The sequence below is a fragment of the Stylophora pistillata genome, chromosome 8 (assembly GCF_964205215.1).
Source record: "Stylophora pistillata chromosome 8, jaStyPist1.2, whole genome shotgun sequence".
Lineage (NCBI taxonomy): Eukaryota > Metazoa > Cnidaria > Anthozoa > Scleractinia > Pocilloporidae > Stylophora > Stylophora pistillata.
This window is the reverse complement of record NC_142526.1, coordinates 33,791,034-33,812,575: the sequence shown is the minus strand read 5'-3', so window position 1 is coordinate 33,812,575 and position 21,542 is coordinate 33,791,034. Positions and strand designations below refer to the sequence as shown.

General features: G+C 39.3%; 2 protein-coding genes and 2 pseudogenes across 2 annotated transcripts; 3 read left to right on the top strand and 1 right to left on the bottom strand.

The window, feature by feature from the left end:
* The first annotated feature begins 359 nt into the window (after positions 1-359).
* On the top strand, positions 360-2,591 carry LOC148725935 (uncharacterized). The gene is made up of 2 exons (XM_088731559.1): positions 360-1,343; positions 1,734-2,591. Exons 1-2 carry the CDS (start codon positions 360-362, stop codon positions 2,589-2,591), a joined length of 1,842 nt encoding a protein of 613 aa, XP_088587685.1.
* Positions 2,592-5,060: 2,469 nt separating this feature from the next.
* LOC148725934 (uncharacterized) lies at positions 5,061-10,032 on the top strand. The gene is made up of 4 exons (XM_088729391.1): positions 5,061-5,306; positions 6,424-7,065; positions 7,465-8,010; positions 8,797-10,032. Exons 1-4 carry the CDS (start codon positions 5,105-5,107, stop codon positions 9,420-9,422), a joined length of 2,016 nt encoding a protein of 671 aa, XP_088585517.1. The 5' UTR covers positions 5,061-5,104; the 3' UTR covers positions 9,423-10,032.
* A 1,897-nt stretch (positions 10,033-11,929) lies between these two features.
* On the top strand, positions 11,930-14,089 carry LOC111325858 (uncharacterized; annotated as a pseudogene).
* On the bottom strand, positions 13,720-21,506 carry LOC111325885 (uncharacterized; annotated as a pseudogene).
* Between the last annotated feature and the right edge of the window lie 36 nt (positions 21,507-21,542).

Here is a 21,542-nt window from a genome sequence, read left to right as displayed (position 1 = left end):
TTTAGGAAAGGGGCATTGGGGATTTTCGGTTTTGTGGTTTTGCCTATTTTTCAGATCGAGTTCTCGGGTTTTGTGCCAAAAATCTTGGGTTTTTCAGGTTTGGTGTTAATTGCGGTTTGCGAACTTTTCGTCTTTTAGCATTTTGTTTTCGGTTCTCGTAAAGATATTAACGGATTTCAGATTTGGTATCTGATGTGGTTTTTCGATTATTCGATTTTTTCCTGGACTCTGAGATTTTGGATGCCGGCTACACTATCTTTAGACGCGATAGGGTTGAACGTGAAGGCGGGGGCGTGCTAATAGCAGTAAAGGTCAATCTTGATTGCCGTCGCAGATCTGACTTAGAAACGGGGCTCGAAATGTTATGCGTCGAGTTAAACCTCGCGTGTTCTTCTAAATTAGTAATCAGTGTTATTTATAGACCACCTGACTCTACACCGAGCTATGATTTTTACTCCGTCACGGAGTTTATGTCTGATCTCAATATCTCTGCTCGCATCCTCAAGAGCCATTCCTTAATTCTTGGGGACTTCAATTATCCTGCCATCAAGTGGATTGAAGGCTGCGGCTTTTCGAACTTTACGAACTCTGCCGATTCTGCTTTTTGTGAAACTTTACTCGACCACTCTCTACTGCAAGTGAACCCTTTTCCGACCTGCAAGGAGAATATATTGGATTTAATAATAACTGATGCACCTGACCGCATTCTGAACATTGCGACCTTAACTCCTCTACTGGCTGGCCTTGTGACCGATCACGACCTACTTGAATTTAACTTGGTTGCTAGGCCTCGTAGGGTAAATAAACCTGCCCGCTATGCCTATAAATTTAAATCAGCTAACTTCGAGAACCTCAAACTGCAGATTATGCAGAGCTCTGCTATTAGTAATAGCGTATTACGTGACTCTGATGTTGACGCCTGCTGGTCCATTTGGAAATCCGCCCTTCTGGATGTTATCGATGCTAATATCCCTAAGGCCAGAGTCAGGGACTTAAACACACCTCCGTGGATTGACAAAGAAGTTCGTCACTTGCTGAAGAGGAAAGAATCAGCCAGACGTGCAGCGAAGAAACACAACAACGCTTTTAACCTGGAAAAGTTCAGGACTTTAAGAAAAGTATCTAAGGCACTGATAAACAGGAAATTAAGGGAATATCTCACTTCTCTCGGCGACAACTTGAAAGCCAATCCAAAACGCTTCTGGAGTTATTTCCGCCACAGAACCAAGTCAAACTCTATACCAGCTAATGTTACGTACGGTGGACGTCAGATATCCTCCGGGGTGGAGATGGCGGAAGCCTTCAATAAGTTTTTCTATTCTACGTTTACGCATGCGCCTGAGGTACCCCTTAAGCCATTTACGCCGCCCGACGGCAGGTTGCCCGTCTTCGACAGCTTAGTGCTGTGCGAGGACGAGGTCTACTAAGCGCTCTCGAATCTAGACCCGAGTAAAGCTCCGGGCCCTGACGGTCTTCCTACAACCGTGCTAAAGACGTGTGCAAGGGAATTAACACCTTCTCTTTGCGCCCTTTTTAATTTATCTCTTGGGGAGGGTAAACTACCCATTGAATGGAAAAACGCACTTGTCGTTCCTGTTTATAAGAAAGGAAGAAAGGAGGACGTTACTAACTACAGACCTATCTCTCTACTGTGCGTTGTGTCCAAAGTATTAGAACGATGTATACTCAAGCACTTTAATGATTTTCTTTGTCCTTTGTTTGACAATGCTCAGCACGGTTTCCTTCAGGGTCGATCGACAGTCACCCAGCTTCTAACGTTCTATCACGAGATTGGCCAGTCTCTTGATAAGGGCCTGCAGTCGGACATAGTGTATCTGGATCTCGCGAAGGCTTTTGACAGTGTTTCCCACCAAGGGTTGCTTCTGAAACTCTCCCAATACGGTGTCAGTGGGAAACTTCTGCAGTGGTTTGAGAGTTATCTAGATGGACGTGGTCAGCAGTGCTTGGTCCACGGTTTCACCTCTAGTCGTTCCCCAGTTCCATCAGGAGTCCCTCAAGGCAGTATCCTTGGTCCTCTGCTGTTCTTAGTTTATGTGAACGACCTCCCGCCGGTGATACAAAATCATATCGCACTCTTCGCCGACGACTCAAAGTGTTCCAGTGTCATTGATAGTCTACAGGACTGTGAGTCACTCCAAAAAGACCTGGACAGTCTGCAGGGCTGGAGTGATAATTGGCACCTAAAGTTTAACACCTCTAAATGTGAGGTACTAACCGTCACACGTAAGCGCTTCCCACTTCGCTACGATTACAAGTTGAACAACATCTCACTTAATCACGTCACTCAAGTAAAAGACCTCGGAGTGTCTATCTCTTCCGACCTCACATGGGACACTCACACCAACACTATATTAGCTAAGGCCAATAGGATGCTTGCATTCTTGCGACGCAACAGTCTTTCGTCATTCACTACAGATCAAAGGAAATTACTATATCTCACGTTTGTAAGATCACATATTGGCTATGCTAGCGTGATATGGGCTCCCAGCTCGATCGGTGGCATAAAAAAAATAGAAAGTCTTCAACGCAGGGCAACAAAATTCAACGTAATGCCAGTATTAGGCAAATAAGCCGAGCTTTCAAGACATTTTCTTAATTAGATCAGGTAAATAAATGTAATCATTTGCCTCGAAGAATTTTTGAAGAAGCACATTATAAATGTTGTTTCAATTTTTTTTGTCGACAAACGACGCAGATTTATTCTGATAAATAAAATTTTGTTCAGCCTCTGATGGATATTCGAGATGGATAATATTTCTCTCTTCGCTGATTCATTTCACTACGTTAAAATATCTGTACAAAGAAACCAACTTTGCCGAGTGGCCTGAAGTTCATAGGCAGTCTTCCCGTAGATTATCCAGAGTGAAATATTTCCCATAAGTTTGAAACAAGTCCAATCGACAGATAGCCAGTTCTCCTCTAGTAATTCAGTAAAAAAGGCAATTATTAGTTAATTGTTTAGAATTTAAGTTAAAATAAAGTTGATTATGACAAATAAGCCACGTTAACTGTTATCTAGAAGTCAAAGAACTATTAATATGAGAGCACACAGGTTCCCTCCTTTTCCCAACCAACATTAGATTCCGAAATCCCAAAACTATTAATTCTAGAGAAATGTATTCAGCTCGTTAGCACACCTAAAGATAACATATATTATCATCCAACTACACCTAGACGAGTACAAATAACGCCATAGACGAGTACAAATATCACGCGGTATTTGTACTCGTCTATTGTAGTACCGGTTAAACAGTTTTTCTCGCATCGCGCAAGCGAAGAACTGGATTGTAGTTAGAAAAAAACAAAAAACAAATGGCGGACAATTTGAATCATATTTCCGACGACGAAGAGTCAGAATGGCTGGCAAATATAGCTCCAAATTCATTAGATGAATCGAACGAAGAAAAACAGCTTCACCAGAAAATTTCTTCATTTAATGAAGAAAATAGAAACAGCAGCACAACAAGGCGCCAATTCCATTCCGCTTCGTATACTTCTGTCGCGCACTCCCCGTAAATAAACATTCGCGAAATTTGCCCGCACTGAAATAATAGTTTGGCGTGTTGGATAATAAATAACTTATTAAACGTTTTGTCGTGTAGTATCGCTGAGTATTTTTACTCGTTGTTTGTATTTTGACTCGCCCTACGGGCTCGTCAAAATACGGCACAACTCGTAAAAATACTCAGCGATACTACACAACAAAACGTCTAGTAAGATATATATAGTCTGCCTTGCAGAAAAAATAAAAATAAAAATAAATTAATAATAATAATAATAATAAAAGAAATGAATAAAGCGCTTTCAAAACAGGAACCAAGATTTGTCAAATCAAAGTAATTAAACAAATTTGAGATGGAAAAGGCCAACCGCACACTTGTATTTTATTTCATTCCCAAATTGTCTGTTTATCAAGTTTGATTTATGTTGTTTCGTTTTGCACTTTCGCGACCCTTGATTCAATGCATGGATTTGCGCGGTACAATTGTGTTGAAACCAAGGCTTTTTTAGTGAACGAAAGACAGTTTGTGAGGTTCCGATTGATGAGATAACATTCAACGATTGATAGCCACTTTCTCGTAGAGTTTTCGCATCAAAATCTAGCTGCTTCAACACTATTTGTTTTGTACTCTTTGTTTTCTCGACCTTTTCCCCACGGCGTGAAGAAACCCAAGAAACAGGCCATTTTGATAAAAGGACACCGTTTCTTTAGTTTTCTCCTTTAACCTTACGGAAAGTTGCCAAGGCGTTTGATGCCGTGTCTTCTCTTTAGTGTGAGGGACACCTATAGGAGTGAGCTGAAACCCCGGGTTGAGAGGTCCGAGTTCAAGATCTGGCCGAGTCACTGTGTTGTTTTCCTGGGTTGAAGACTAACTCGTTGTTACATTCTAAAACTCAATTATAGTCCCACAAGTCTACTCGCATCCATTTTCTCCCCTTCTCCCTCCTCCCTTCTCCCTCTTCCCTTCTCCCTTCTCCCTTCTCCCTCCTCCCTCCTGCATTCAAGTAACCCGTGCGTGATCTTTTAGGGGAGGGGAGGTAGACTTTCGGCCTTCAGTTCTGGCCTCATAGCGAAATTGGCATATGGAGTAAGAGAAGTGCCACTAATTAGCCGACCATATTGCAGTAAACGGCCAAACTCAGCCAATGTATTTTCCCTCATTAAAATGACTCGGTTTTTACATTTTAAATGCACATTTAGGTAGCAAAAGGATGGCTATTTTTGTCTATGAAATGTTGATCTTAAAATGACTCAAAGATCTGAAAACAAACTGCTAGAACGGACACACGACATCGTCCAGAGACAAAAAGCCACATGTTTAGGTATAACTAATCCTCAGTTACAAGTTCGATCAAAAAAGCGGAGTGCAACATCTTCTCTTCCTTCTCTGGTTATCTGATGATTCGGGAAAAAAAACACCGAAAATATTGTTTAGAAAACGTGACATTCATAAGTATGTGTGAGGTAACTGCTGAGACACTTAACTTCCTGACCTCAGTGAATCACATAGCAAGCTAAATATAAACCAGCAGCAACTTACTACAGACTCTTCAGTTGGCGCCGAATCGTTGAACTAATGACATGGCTGCACAAAAGCAAAATTTACCCTCCTTTGCTTCCATCATTTCTGTGTTGTCGATTGTGCTTTACTGTGTCGGGTTTATTAGAGTTGAACTAGAGTTGAATAAGCACAAGAAGAGATTGAATTATCTTGAAGGGGAAACCGAGAGCAAGCAGCCGTCTAACGACCGCGCAGACATAGCGCTCGTCCAAAATGCTTTTGGTGAGTTTTTGTTGATAACAAAATGAAGTATTGCAGCTCATTCATAATCGTTTATATCTGCATTAATAATGTATCTTAACATGTAAGACGGTGAGGAGTCCTTAACCAATTTCTCCGCAGTGAATTGTGTGAGGGCTTCAGCTTCAGAGGCCTTCGAGGTCAAGCTATTTTGCGTCACAAGTATATGTAGATACTTTCGGAAGAATTTTGAAAGACTATAGTTCCACAATTTTAGTTTGGCTTCCAGAAATAAAAGTATGAGGGGGAAGAATCAGAATGATAAAGAGAACAGAAAAATCCAGATTTAAGCATTTGAAATTTTTTAAAAGAACTTTCAGAATAATTGAGTCAACGGGTGTTTATAGAGCTTCCTCTTTGCTAAAGGAAACAAATCGAATGTTTTTTAGATCTCACCGTGTGTTCAGCTTTGCAGGAATAACTGCAAAGGAAATACTAGCAGGAAGCGAAACGTAGTGTGTACGTGGTGTAACTGTTTCCTGTTTGCTGAAGGTTCACAGGTCAAATTGTATTCGTGCAGCTTGAAAGTCTCAGCTGAAAAATGTTGATTTATACTTAGTTTATACTCAAGAGTTCCCATTAAATTTTTCATCATAAAAAATGTATCGCTACGCGAAATGTTGGTACGACCGCCGTTCCCTGTGACTAAGTCCTTCGTCTAGTTTTAAATATTTTTTTTTTCACTCAGTTTCCCGTCTGCTGTGGCAAACAGATCGACTTTCTCGAGGTCACGCTTTTGAAGATTCAGTGCAGTCAATTCTTCTAGCTTGAGATATTTAGTTGATGTGTTTTAGAAAAGAAAATGTTGAAATGAAGTAGGCTTGTTTGACATAGGAACTCAGTTTCTTAAACCATGTCTGTAGGGGTTTTCGTACCTTATAATAAATTAATATAAAAGTTGTTCACGTCAGGAAATTAGGGCTGAAAGAAAACGTCTATCAGAGGAATGATTAGAAAAAATTATGGTTAATGTGTTTTGATGATAAATAGATATATGACGTTTCTATGGTTTATGTTTGACAAGCAACTTTTCCTCAGTTCACCGCATTTGCCGTTGTGAGAGAAATGTGAATTAGACATTTTACTATCTTTTTCGTAGATATCCAGTCCCATAAACTCAACAGAAATAAGCGAAATGTCAATAATGAAACAGAAGATTTTCAGAAAGAGAAAAAAATGGCCAAAATCAACAAACTTTTACTTCAACTCTGTCACTCGAAGGATTCCTCCAGCACGTCAGGTCCACCAGGCCCTCCCGGTCCACCTGGACCTAAAGGAAATAGAGGGCGACGAGGACACAAAGGAAAGACTGGAAATAAAGGTGATAGAGGTATTATGGGATCACCAGGAAAGAGAGGAAAGGAAGGCAGCCAAGGACCCTTGGGTTTAACGGGAGAAACTGGAATCAAAGGACAGAAAGGAGAAAGAGGGAGGACAGGCATGCCGGGAAGTAAAGGAGAGCCTGGTCAATCCATTTCATCTCCTACTGTAATTGTTTCTCCTGCGACCTTGACGGTTAACGAAGGTAGATCAGCCTCGTTTCAGTGCTCGGCTAACGGCAATCCCAGGCCTACAACAGTGTGGGGTAAGGTGGACAATGGGTTAGAATTGAGTCAAGCACTGGTTTCAGGGAAAATGTTGCTGTTGCGAAACTTGACAGGAAAAGACTCGGGCATGTATCGGTGTTCCGCTACAAACATTCTTGGAAAGGATCAGGCGACAGTGCACTTAGAGGTCAACGGTAAGTTTGCCTCACTTTTCCTTTTGATACTAAACGGAGACTTCTTTACTAAGGGCTACGTAAATAGGAGACCTATTAAAAAATTAATTGGGTTGCCGTCTCCAACCAATGGAATCTGAGATTTGAACAGTAGTCTTGCTTCGACGTTTGTTTGTCTCTTTTCGTTTATTTGTTTTTTTTTCCTGAAGACAGCCGAGTGGGATAAATTTATGTTGAGAGAAACATTATATCCGTGTCAAACTGATTTATCTCCATGTATTTGCAAAAGAAAATCCCATCCAAGAGCCCATTACTTAAGGGCTCCTGTACGATCTAGATACTTTCATTGACACTCGCTGGAGTAACAGGTATTAAACTAAATAAAAAACCCCTGGCATAACTTCATTTGAATTCTCGCAGTTCGTCCACGCGTTAGTCTTCATCCTGGACTCCTCCACGCCATTGAAGGGAATAACGTCACTCTCCCAACATGTCACGTGACTGGCCATCCACAGCCTGTAGTCACATGGAGCAAGTCATTTGGTGGTCAGTTACCTCATGGCAGGGTTCAGTTCAATAGCAGTGTGATCAAACTTCTTAACGTCCGTAGAAGCGATTCAGACACATACTTATGTACTGCCAAGAACCTTCTAGGGAGTGATGTAAAGAGAATTGCCTTAGTCGTGGTATCTTTACCACAGTTCACTGTCAAACCACCCGCGAAAACTGTTGTGTTTGCCGGCGACGCTTTGATGTTAAATTGCAGCGCCACTGGTGATCCACACCCAGTCATGAAATGGAAGAGACTTGGAAAAGCACTGCCCCTGGAGAGGAACCAAAGGTTACAAGATTCACTGATTATAAGAGATTTGAAAGTGGAAGACTCGGGATATTACGTTTGTGTGGCCACAAGTGCAAAGGTGTTTACTGTAGACACGGTCAGCTACGTTGAGATCATTCGTAAAGGTTGGTGATGCCTCTAAATGGTGTGGTAGGGGTTGCAAGAAACGCGCTTTCTTGATAATCATGGCAAAGTAGGAGTGACGGTTTTTTTAATTATTTAAGATTCCACAATCTTTAATTTAGATCTCGTTTTGCTCTGGTGTGAGATGTAGCTTTACTGGATGGAAAATTGAAATCTAAGTAGAGCGAGATGAAATCATTCAGGTTTATTTTCTGTTAATTATCTTTTAAACCCAATCTATAAGAAAGCCATGTTTGTTTCATGTTTCCAAACTTTAAATCCAGATAGTTCTGAAGGTTTCGGCGCATAACTTACACGCGAAATACATTTAGAGATAAAACTGCCTGGCTCTATCTCTATAACTACACTGAGTGTAATGTTTGTTAACTAACATGAATACTGCCGAGGTGAGGCAAATATAATACTATCTTTTACTATTTTCAAATCGGAGAACATTTGCCGTTTCTATTGAAACTGCTTTCAAACATGATCTACACCAGATTACACGAGGAAGATTTTTTAGTGTTCTTGACGCATATAATTTGGTTTACAGTATAAACGAAAAAGCCTTCGTTGGATTTGAATGAGTAACTAAGACTAGTTCAAAACACGATATCATTTTAAGGACAGCTATTTTAAGGTGGTAAAATCTGACTTAAGTAAAGTAAGGAGAGGAGGATGAGATGGATGGGGTAAATTTGTAGCGAGCCTTAAAACAACCCGTTTCACTTCAGCGAAAGGATTTTAAAAACTATTCAAATCACTGACAAACGTTTGTTTAATTTCAGACCGAGATTGTTCAGATCTCTTAAAATCAGGTCATACTCAGAGTGCAGTGTACTCTGTCAACCCAGATGGTAAAGGACACTTCAGTGTCTACTGTGACATGCGCACTGACGGCGGAGGCTGGACCGTGTTTCAGAGAAGACAGGATGGCTCGGTAGACTTCTATCGGGGATGGAGCGACTACAAAGCAGGCTTTGGTCAGCTGACTGGTGAGTTCTGGTTAGGAAACGACAAGATCCACAGACTGACGGCTGCTAGACCTAGCTCCTTACGAGTGGACATGGAGGACTGGAACGGAATAAAAGCATATGCAAAATATGGGAAGTTTAAAGTTGGTAATGAGCAGGAGAAGTTTCGACTTGAGAAGAGTTCATTTTCAGGAACTGCTGGAGATTCGTTGGAATATCATAACAACATGGCGTTTACTACAAAAGACAGAGATAATGACAAAAGCAGTGAAAACTGTGCTGTGCTATTTACTGGTGCCTGGTGGTACAAATACTGCCTTTACGCTAATCTAAACGGAAAATATCTTGGAAAAAAACGCGATAATAAAGGGGTTGGGTGGTATCATTTCAGATCATCGCTTTCACTCAAATGGACGGAAATGAAGCTGAGGCCGTCATAGAAGAAAATGGACATTTAATTATCAATAATATACTCACTAACGAGGACATTAAGGAAGAATAAGATAAGATAAATAACTTTATCTATCCTGGTAGGAAAAAAAACCGGTCAGTCGGTCAACAAAAGGTTGATGGACTGGTATTAATCGGTGACCAGCAATATAAGAATATATAAGAATATTAACAAGAAAAAACAGCGATTTACAATAATGACAATAACTCCAACAAAGAACTAAGCATTCATCTTACAAATATGATTGGCCTTATCCTTAATCATTAAGTAGGTAAAATTTCTGACCTTAGACTGTGCAAGTTATTTCAGCTTACGTATCTCTCTTGGCAATTTGTTCCAGGCACTCGCAGCCGAGAACTTAAAAGAAGCCTGACCACATTTGGTCTTAACATGTGGTAGATCTAATAATGTCGAGTCTCTAAGGGATCGACCATGTGTTTAAGATCGTTTTACTAAAAAGCCCGTCAGTTGCTTTGGGAAGTTTATATTATTAATAATCTTGTATACATACTGTAACTTGATAAAAAGGCGTCTACCATAAAGTGATAATAAAAACAATTTAGTGCGCATCGTTTGAGTACACGTCTTCCGGTCAGCATGTAATAAGAAGTAAGGAATCAATTCTTGCTTCACTTTTATAGAGAAGCTGATGACACTAGAATCAAGAAACCGGTAGACTGCTTACGGTCTGTCTTTCTGTTTATACCAGTACAAGGTTTCAAAATGAACATGCGCAAATATTTGAACGACATCATTTTAGGTCGATAGAAGGCGTGATACGCATGTTTTTCTCTCTACCTTCTTGTCCTTACAATCTATTTGAATAAGCTTTCTGAAGCAGGCAGGACTGCTCCAAAAAGGCATTTTGTGCCTCTAAACTACTGACAGGTCCTGCTTCTCGTTCGTCGGCGTCCCTTAGAACTTAGATACCTCTTTCAGATATGGCAGCCAAGAGGAATGTTGGCTTGAATAATGACAATGCCTCATAGGACTCCTTGGTCGTTTTCTTTTTTTCCAAATGTAGTTAGATTGCAGATGTGTCATGGAGCTGCATCCTTTCACGATCCACACTTAATCTTAAACTATGGATCAGTATGCTACAAAAGTGATACAAAAGTTTTAAAACGAATTTTTCTTTAATTTCCCTGATAAACAATGCGGCGCAATATTAACTGCAAAGTGGTTGAGAAAAAGTTTTGAGCTTTTCAAGTTTTATTTTGTATCATAATGACATATGCCCTGCCACGAAATCCCCGTTTTCTTTTTTTTAGCTGTTTATTATGAGCGGTTTCTTTCTCTCTCATAGCAAATTTGTACATATCTCAGGGAAAATAAGGATATGTGGAACTGAACGGTGGAAGCCGTTCGATTCAAATTTCTTGCAACTTCTTTAAAGGAAATTATATATGACCGTATTGGTATAAATATAAGTGAAACACCTTTAATTATCGCACAGAATTGTGCGGTCTATTTTGTAAAAATGGGAAGGTCAACAAACAGTAAACTAGTTTGTTTTGCTAAGGGGTCAAACGTTTTGTTCATAACTTGCTACAACTCGCTCCTGCAGACGAGGTGAAGTGCTCAAACGAAAACTAATCTACTACTAAGCTAGTTCTTAGTAACGGATACTGAATTTTCCATATTGCAATTTATGCGGCCATAGGATCAAATTTAGGTAAACAAACAATTCTAAAAATCGTAAAAGAAACGGAAGATCTGAGATCAACGACAAACCACAAGAACAAGTCAATTGTTCCACTGTCCATTTTTTTTCAATACCTGTCACACACGTGACCCAGTGTTTTTACGCTTCACATGCACATATGTATTTGACAGTTGTTTTGTATTCATTTAGTGGAGACATACACTCTTCAATTGCTTACTATATTCTGTCTTTATTCATTGATCAAGTATCTTATAAGCTGGTACAATAGTCTCACTTAATAACAGTACTTTCTCATCATTCAGTAATCTTACAGTAATATCACAAACATTAGCACAAGTACTTTTACTGTGTTCTCGATACACTACAACAGTAAAAGGAAAGAACTGAATTGTCTTTGAAATGTTGATCATGGAATCACTCAGTATTTTAAAGATAAGCTGCTTAAAATAACAATGTGGCATGACATCCTTGAGCTAAATGTGACGTTAGCGAGAAGTTTAAAAGGCTTAGCGCAGATACTCTTTAAAACATCTGCTCTTAATTGACCTTCTGAGCATCAGCTTTCGCGTCTGGTGTCACGTGACTTACGATGTAAGCAAACCTCCAATGTTCGGACATTGGTTTCACCCACGTGTACGAACTTGTAAGTCGCTATTTTAGGTTTCCGTTCCCTTAGCCGGTTTTTTCTATGACCAACAGACTTAAAAACTCGAATATCGAATAGAACATCCGTTCTTACCCACGTACTGTACGTGGTCGGACCACGAGTCGCATATTTTGGCGAAAAAACACTCGAATGTTCGGACCGTATATACAAGGCTATAAACGAAATGGTTACGACAAAAAAATGTACTTATGGTACATGAAGAAACGATTCCCGATACCCCCAGTCTTGGAAAAGAAATTCAAATGTAGATCCAGTTACGTTTTTCCATTTTCCTGGGGCAGTTAGACAAAATGAGAGACGGCAAAGGTGGATTACTGCGCGCATGTCATCGCGGTGACTCGTTCGTTTGTACGAAGGATAGTTACTTTTGAAGTGTACACTTTGTTGGTGGAAATGGTAAAAAAAAAAACAGTATCCTGATCCAATATCAGCTGTTGCCAGTAAAGAAAAGCTAAGTCTGTCGGTTTTTCTGTTTATAACACTATTTGTCAGTTGAAATATATTGCGTTCCGTGCTTAGGTGATGTGGCTCAAACGCAAAAGAAAGGCATCTGATGAACGTGAAGCAGACAAAGACAGAAGCAAGAAAATTTGCCTTGAACGATCTGCGGCGAAAACCCTATTGACCCTTCATCGCCGTAATGGTAAATCAAGAGAGGAACATGAAGCTGCCGAGGCACTTTTAGATCTGTCCTTAGAGTCAGTTGTAAGTGCAGAAGAGGCTGAAATCGAAGGCTTGCAAGAAATAGAGGTGCAGATCGTCGCCCAGTTTCCAGAACCATTACCTGATGATAAACAGATCGACTCCTACGTTGACCACGATACCCAAACTGATAAAAAAATGCTGAGAGAATGCCCCTCGCAAGTAAGACACCTTTAATGTAGTTTCCTAAGTGTTTGAACCTAAATCGTTTACGCTCAATTTATGCCCAAAACTGAGGTAGCTGCGCTGATTTTTATGATTAACTATATACTAGACTTCAGGCACTGACAAACTGATGAAGATGTTATCTATGAAGAAAGTCATGGACCCGTGGAAAACCAACCACTACACAGGTACACTCACTCTAAATACGATTGGAAATGAACATAACAACAAATGAAATCAAAGTAAGCCTGCAGATTGATCGAAGCATCGGCTGAACAGTTATTTTATCATCTGATCTCTTCTGATATTGCAGGTATGACCAAGGATTGTCTTGAGCTGATTTATGATGAAGTCAAAGAAGAGCCAGTGCATGAACGTATGGAAAGGTTCACGAGAAACAAAGATTGGAAAGCTCCAAGACAAGTACATAAAGGTTGGTATGACCAAGGATTGTCTTGAGCTGATTTATGATGAAGTCAAAGAAGAGCCAGTGCATGAACGTAGGGAAAGGTTCACGAGAAACAAAGATTGGAAAGGTCCAAGACAAGTACATAAAGGTTGTCTATTTCAGATACTTCAGTTTTCTTGACCTATAAATCTGTTATCTAGCCCCAATGTGGCTATGCATATTTATGACAACATAATGTGATTGACATGTGGTCTGTTATTAGACATTCTTTTCCAGAAAAGGAAACAGCTGGTCAAGCTGACAACCAAAGAATAATTTGTGTTTACTCTCGTTAGACTAAGAAGGAACCCAAGTCTTGAAATGCTGTTTGATATCTTCGATATCACTACAGGGACTGGAGGCAGAATATTTATAACTTGGATTTTATTTCTTGAAAAGGAGTTGGGTTTTCTTTTACCCTTCTCAACAAAGGAGGAATTGAAAGAGATATTCAAACCAAATTACTTCAGAAAGGATTGCTTTAAAATCTGAGAGCAATAATAGATTGTACAGAGTTCTACCTTGAAAAACTAGGTAAACCTTCCAGCCAAAGATCTACCTACAGTCAATACAAGTCCTCAAATACATTTAAGTTACTTGTTTCAATGTCTCCTATTTTTCATTTTAACTTTGTCTCAAAATTGTACAGTGGAAGTATCAGTAACAAGGAGATTGTAAATGTCAGGGGTTTCCTTGAAAAACTGAACCCAGGTGATGCTGTAATGGCTGATTAGGGCTTTAACATACAAGATATTTTGGCTTTACATAACACTGTACTAATTGCACCCCCAGTGATGCGCAAGAATAATGTATCTGCACGAGCATCAACTGCCACAAGACGAGTTGCAACATTAGGGGTTCATATTGAGCGCATGATCAGGCAACTGAAATTGTTTAACTTCCTTAGAGGAGTTATTCCTATTGCATGTAAACCATATGTTAGTTCTGTCGTTACTGTCCTGTGCAATATTGATAAATTTACAACCATGGATAATAAAAGAAAAATAATCTAGGGTATAATCAAGTAAAATATATATTAGTTTTAAATACATACAATGTGCCGGTGTAATTGATGAGTAAAATATGTTCTGAACAAAAGTTCACGACAAGAAAAAATAAATAAACTATACCTGTTCTAGGTCAATATCACTGAAAAAGAGCTTCCAAATACGTTTTTGTCAATGTCCTTTGGCTTCAGCATCTTTAGGGTTGAACCACCCATGTTCAGCATTGACATATGAATTCGGATCACTTTCATACATCTCAGTCAGATCCTAAAGAATAGCATAAAATGAATGTGCCATTTATATTACATAATTTATTAGAAGTTAAGAGAAACCATTAACATGATATATCTGCCTACATTTTTTGGATGTGATATAAAATGATTTCAGTCCACGTACTGTACACTGTACCTTTAAGAAATGGTCAGCAAACATGAATATGTAGAATCCACAATTGTTGCTTCCTGGCAACTGTTGTGGTACCTGAGAAAAAAAACAATCCCCTTAGTTTGACAATACTATTATCAGTGCAACTGTTGATTCATTATTAGCAGGGAGTGTCCACTTAAGCCCCCTTCAGAGATGCACAGGTCAATTTAATTCGTTAATTTTGTCTCTACATACTTTAAGCACATAATTGGATCGTTGGCTTGTCATTGAGGTTATACTGTGTGCAGCACATAGGTGATCCAAGAAACTAGGTTTTAAAGTATTTAAATAAACCAAAAAGTTATAAATCAAGAGGTCATTGCATACAAAATTAGCAAAGGTTTCACTTTCCCCATATATTTACCTACATGTACATCAGTGTATTTTGTGAAGATGAATTCTACACCTGTTTATATTGTCTATTTCTTCATGCCTTCTGCTTATGTCCCATGTCAAAGAGTCCAGTATCAATAAGTGCCTAATTGAACAAAAATGGCAGCTTTATTGATACAACTGAAGTTGTAATGTAAAATCCAGTAAAAACGCATGCGATAGGATGTATTATGTATACCATGGAACTTCTAGATCACACAAATACAGATACTAGTCAGGTGTGATGACCACTACACTATCAGGACAACCATGCTAACATGGGTTACAACCCATGTAATAGGGGAACGTGGGTTCAAATCCCGCTCAGGGCAAATTTTCTTTTCAAACATTTATTCTATTTAAGTATGATTACTTGGGGTGTACAGGGTCAGGGTTTCCCTCGTATACAGAATTTGTTTCGTTGAAAATAGCCTGTATCCGTAATTGGATCCTCCTCTGTCATCCGTTAAGTTGACTTCGGTCGTGTATCTTTAATAGACCCTTAGTTAGGTTTCATATGGGGTTATAGGCTTCCCCTACCCTGTCAACTTAAAAATTAAGTTTCCCGGGAGGCCACGTCTCCGATCACGTAAATCACATCTTCCATTGCCGTGTTGCGAGCATGGTTGTCCTGATAGTGTACTGGTCATCACACCTTACTAGTAACAGGGAGACGTGGGTTCAAATCCCGCTCAGGGCAAATTTTCTTTTCAAAAATTTAATATATATATATAGGAAGTTTAAAAATTGCGAGGATGGACAACTTCTGACGCTAAAAATATAAAAAATTTTTTGATAAAACGTTTCGGTCCGAGACCTTCTTCAGTTATTCACAACTTTTGAAATAAAAAAAGAGAGCAGTGTTCATTTTAAGATCATAATTTTAACATTTAAAGCTATTCATGGATGGGCGCCTAGGTATATCATTGACCTCATTAACATCAAGCCTAGGTCTGTATATAATCTTAGATCAAATCAAAGTTTATCACTTGACCCTCCTAAGGGGAAAATGCTTGCCACGCTGGCGGACAGATCATTCTCTGCTGCTGCCCCATACTTATGGAATGCTCTGCCAGCTGAATTACGTGATATTCAATCATTTTCCATTTTTAAATGTACGCTGAAAACTTATTTATTTCGTACAGCTTTCTCAAAGTACCCTGACTGACAATTACTTTTATTAGTGCTTCGAATTACAATAACCATTGTAATTACAATTAGATCTGTGACGTAATAAGTCAATAAACACACTTTGCTATGCCTGAAGAGCCGCAACAGTGGTGAAACGCGTAGCGCAAAAGCAAAGAGAAAGAAAAAGAAAAAGAGGAATTTCGTTTTTTATTTATTTCAGTATATATATATATATACATCCTTTTTATATAGCCTGAAATGCATACCATGGGGTTAAGACAGCCAGAAGCCAATGTAAACTGAGGAAAAAATATTGAAAATGTATTTTACTTAAATAATACTGAATTTGAGGCAAGTTAAAACTGAAAATTATGCAGAATAAGATCATAATAATACATAATTTCATGCAGTTGTACCTCAAATCACTTTTAAAACAAATTGCCATCCCATATCTCTTTATTGCACTGAACTTACTGCTACTTACAGATTAAAAAAATAAATTACTATTATAATAATAACCTATTGATTGGAAGGAACACATATCTACTATTCAGCAGGTCTGCCTTAAAAAACTTCTCTGCTGATGTTTGGCGAACCATTCTGAAATTAAGAACAGGACCATTAAAACATAAGAAGTTAATGTTTTCACTTTATTGTATATAATGGGAGCAAAAGATAAGAAAGTGTAAAAAAAGAATAGTTATGTAGAATTCAACGTCCATACCTTGAAGTGGTGGGCTCAACATCTTGTTCTCCACATAAGGTGGCAAAGAAAAAGGAACTGATAATCATCATCATCTTTATTTGCCTTATTTTAACAATTAAAAAATAGTTAATTACAGCGATAACAGTTAGAAGGCGACGAGACCCAAGAAGCCACCAAGCTTATGGAAGAGCCACCTCACTTAGAATAATAAATTAAGTAAAGAAAAAGTGCTGCGAATGTGCGGCTTGGCCAATTCAGTGATTATTTAAGTAAAAACTCTTGCAGTTTCGCTTAAAGCTAAGAAGGTTTGACGAACGAGTGACTGAAATAGGGAGAGAGTTCCAAATTTTAGGACCTTGGTAGGGAATTGTAAACTGCTTGACATTTGTACGGCACAAACGCGTTCGATAATTACTGGCTGTTCTGGTACCATAGTTGTGAATTTGGCTATTCCTTACAAAAAGATCGAGAAGCAATGAGGGCAATAAGTTATTTTTGAAATAAAACATAAATTTAGCGATTTCAAACGTATTGACTTGGAAAATATCTAAAATTCCTAGTTTGGAGAATAAAGGGGCAGAGTGGTCTCGATAGTCTGAGTTGGTGATAGCCCGTACAGCTCGCTTTTGCAAATAATATATTCTATTTAAGTTAGATACGTATGTGGACGACCAGACGGAGTTACAATAGACGATATAAGGATAAACTAAGGTGTAATACAAAGTGAGCTTGGTTGCAGAGGATAGGGAAAAGCGAGACCTAAATATAATACCTATTGATTTAGCGATTTGTTTACATACATAGCTGATATGGTATTTCCAGGTGAGATGATTGTCAATATAGACCCCAAGGAATTTAGTTACATTAGCTTGTTGTAGGGGTTTACCTCCAGAGGAGAGAGAAATGCTGGAGTTAAATATAATAGGATATATTTGAGGTAGTTGCCTAAAAGCAGAATACACATCGTCATTTGCCTTAGGTATCCATATTATTAATATTATTGTGTGGCCCTAAGGTTACACAGTCAATTATAAACAAGAAATTAACTGCCATATAGCAATAAAGGCTCAATCAATACCGGACAAAGCCATGTAAGAGATGCCATAATCCATTTAGACCTTATAGTCATGTAAAGAAAATTCTTACTTGAACAAAAACGAGACTATTGTATCAGTGATCATGGACTTCGGTTGAACAGTTTGGACATCATCCTTGTATATTGAAGTCTAGAGATCTCCACACTCTCGGAAGGTGGGGTAGGGGTACTCCAATGGGACAAATCTATATGTAAGGTATTTTGTGAAGTGTTAGTAGCTGTCTCAGGGCTTTTAATATTCTCTTGGGTATTGTTCATAACATCTTCTTTTGAGTGGCTGCAGGGCTGCTGTGCAGAGCTGCTTATGTACTGCTCTGAAGTGATCAAACCTTGGGAAGAGCATGCTTCATGTGATGAATCTGCTCAGAGAGACCCAAAATAAAAACAAATAAAAAAACATTCTGTAAGCATGAGGTCAGGCATGAACTGTAAATTAGACGAAAACTTCAGAATGACTGGAGAAATTACTAAGTTAGATTTACTAAGGTGGGGCTTAAATATTTATAATTTATATTTATAAAGATCACCGATCACTTCACGTGCACCTCCGCCAATGTAATCTATTGCATAACTTGCACTTATTACAAAAAGATATACATCGGCGCAACAGGCAGAAGACTAGGTGACCGACTCCGAGAACATCTTCGAGAAGTGGAAAGGAATGACAAGGACACATCGAAACCAGTCGCTAGGCATTTTAATTTACCTAATCATTCTAAGCAACATATGGCAATCTGCGATCTTTCCTTACACTTAGGTAGCACGGAAAGCCGTAAAAATCTTGAACAAAAGCTCATCTTTCAAACCGGCAGTCTAAATTCCACAGGTATCAACGAACGCTTTTCATTCCACTAATTTATTCTTGTTTTTCTCGTTGCCATGTTCCCACCAATGACGTAGCTCCATTTTCTGCCTTTAAAAGCACACACAATCCACAATTCCTCTATTCGCTCCGACGAAGGGCTAACGCTCGAAACGTCAACTTTTGTAATCGTTACGGTGGCCAATTTACCATTTCAAATTTGTTGATATATCCAAATTATTTCGTTACCCCCACCGACGCAGCCCCAGTTTCTTTCGAAACTATCAGCCTTTATTCTTAAATATTTATTCCAACTTAATTGGCAAGGATGTCATGGAAGCCACACTTATTAAGAAAGGTAGAACCTGGCTTGTCCAGAACTTCTCCAGCTTCGTGCATACAACAGACATGAAACCTGGGTCACAGAGTACCTCAGCAGTGAAGATTCTCGTGTTGGTCCACACAACAAAGGTGCACACGGTGAGCCCGCTTACAAACATTTGAAGCTGAACTTGAAAGTAGTATTTTGAAGTAGACTTTAAAACAAAATTATTTTTATTTTGAATACCACCAATTTCTGGGGTTAAGAAGGCTTGTTTAGGGTGCAGATCTCTGTCTTTCCAAGGGCATTTCTACTCAACCACTCTTACTGGGTAACCCTCAGAGCACTTGCATTTCTGAACATTGTCCACAGTAGCACCAAGGAAAGGCTTGGATGGGGAGATTAAAAACCCTTTTGGGATCAGCTTTAGCTTGTGATGAGTGTGGCTTGCAACGCGCTGATATGCCTTCCGAGCACTCTCTTCATGTAACAACCCCCGCTCCCTGGCATTTCGTGGTTCTCTTTCCTCCTGGATGGGAGGTTGACAGGACTCCACGAGGCCAATTTCTTCTTCTAACTTTTTGGCATTTTCAACTGGGTTCTTACCAAGTGTTTCCTGATGGGTGAAAACTCTTTTGCTGTTTGAGGCTGTGATAAACCCTGCCTTATGCAGGTATCACTCTTCACATTGCCATTGCTTGACAGTTGTTCTCTCAACATACTTTCGTTCTGACTCGCTTAAAGGCAACAACTGAACAATTTCTTCTGCTGAGGTTTTGGGATCATTACTTAAAATCTCTAGGAGCTTAGCATTCATTATACCAGTCTTTGGACGATGATGGTTTGATTGGCCAGGTTCTTCTGGGACTGTGTCCTCTTCTGGAGTGCCATGAAGTTTCTTAAACAGGGACAAAATAGCAGGTGTACTTTTTAAGTTGCACAATCGTTTGGTAAACTTTCGTAGGTACTCCTCGTCTGGTGGATTTCTTTCTTCTGGGGCACGGACATCTGTTTCAATGTTGTGACAGTAAACTTGCTTCCGTTTTCTCTTTTTGTGGGAAGGTATTTTGCCTTTCTTATTGACAAGATCTTTCACTTCACAAGCTTGCGTATTCGCTCTTGCCCTCCTAACCCAAACACATGGGCCACTCGTTACACTATCTTCACCACGAGTATTTGACAAATCCTCCAGAGCGTACATGGCCGCTGCAATATGCTTACATGCCCCATCTCGACCGCCTTTAAACTTACATCGTACTTGGAGGACACTGCCGCGGCTCGCACCTTTGCCCTCGAGAATAAACCAGAGATCGTGATGCTCCTTTCCTTCGTCCGTCTTTAACTTCATGAAAGGCTTCACTTTGGCTACGTAAACATGGACACCCTCTTGTTTAAATTGAATAGTTAGCAAGGATTCCACGTAACCTTCATTGAATAATCTATAGTCATCAGATGACTTGTAAGAGGCGAGTCCCTTTTTATCGTAATCGGTGAAATGGTAGATTATATAGTTAAAATATCGAACAACCCGAATGTTGGCGAAGAGTTGAAGTTGTTCACGGTCTTGAGGGAAAATGGATCAGGAATTAATATATCATGAATGATTAATGTACCAGCAGCATTTGTTTGATCGTTTTCAAAGTTTGGGTCAGCCGGTATTAAACCATTCGTTCGACTGCAGAAGCGATTTCCACTAGCGAAGGTTTTAGATATCCGCTTACCGAAACGCCGCGATCCTGTAAATATTTTTTAAGTTCTGCCACATTCATGGCCTAGAAGTCGCTAGTGTTCTTCTGTTTTGACATTTTGACCCTGATGATCTTCTTTTCAATATTCGAATTTTTTTAAGGACTGTTTAAAGCCGCTTATATAGGGTCCGAACTTTTGGGTGTATTTTCACTAAAATATACGACTCGTGGTCCGACTACGTGTAGTACATGGGTAAGAACGGATGTTCTATTCGATATTCGAACTTTTAAGTCTGTACATAGGTCATAGAAAAAACCGGCTATGGGAACGGAAATCTAAAATAGTGACTACAAGCTCGTACACGTGGGTGAAACCAATGTCCGAACTTTGGAGGCTTGTTTACATCGCAAGTCACGTGACACTACAAGCGATAGCTGACGCTCAGAAGGTCAATTCTCTGGTGATTAGTATAAACCTGTGAGTTATCGAATAGGAAACATAATATTATATAGAATGCTTGAGATAACTGCTGAGACCCTAAACTTCGTGACCTCGCGAATCACGTAGCAAACTGAATATAGACCTGTCCAGCAGGAATTGACAACAGACTAATCAGTCGGGAGTGAATTATTGAATCAACCGTTATGGTTGCTCAAAAGCAAACCTTGCCTTCCTTTGCTTCTATCATTTCAGTTTTGTCGATTGTATTTTACTGTGTCGGGTTTATTAGAGTTGGACTGGAGGTGAACCAGCACAAGAACAGACTAAATGATCTTGAAATGAACACAAAGAGCAAGCCGCCGTCTAACGACCGCACAGACATAACAATGATCCAAAGTGCCAGCTGCTCCGAAGATACAGAGTGCGGAGTGCGGAGTCTAAAAAAAAAATTAAAACAAAAAAAAATTAA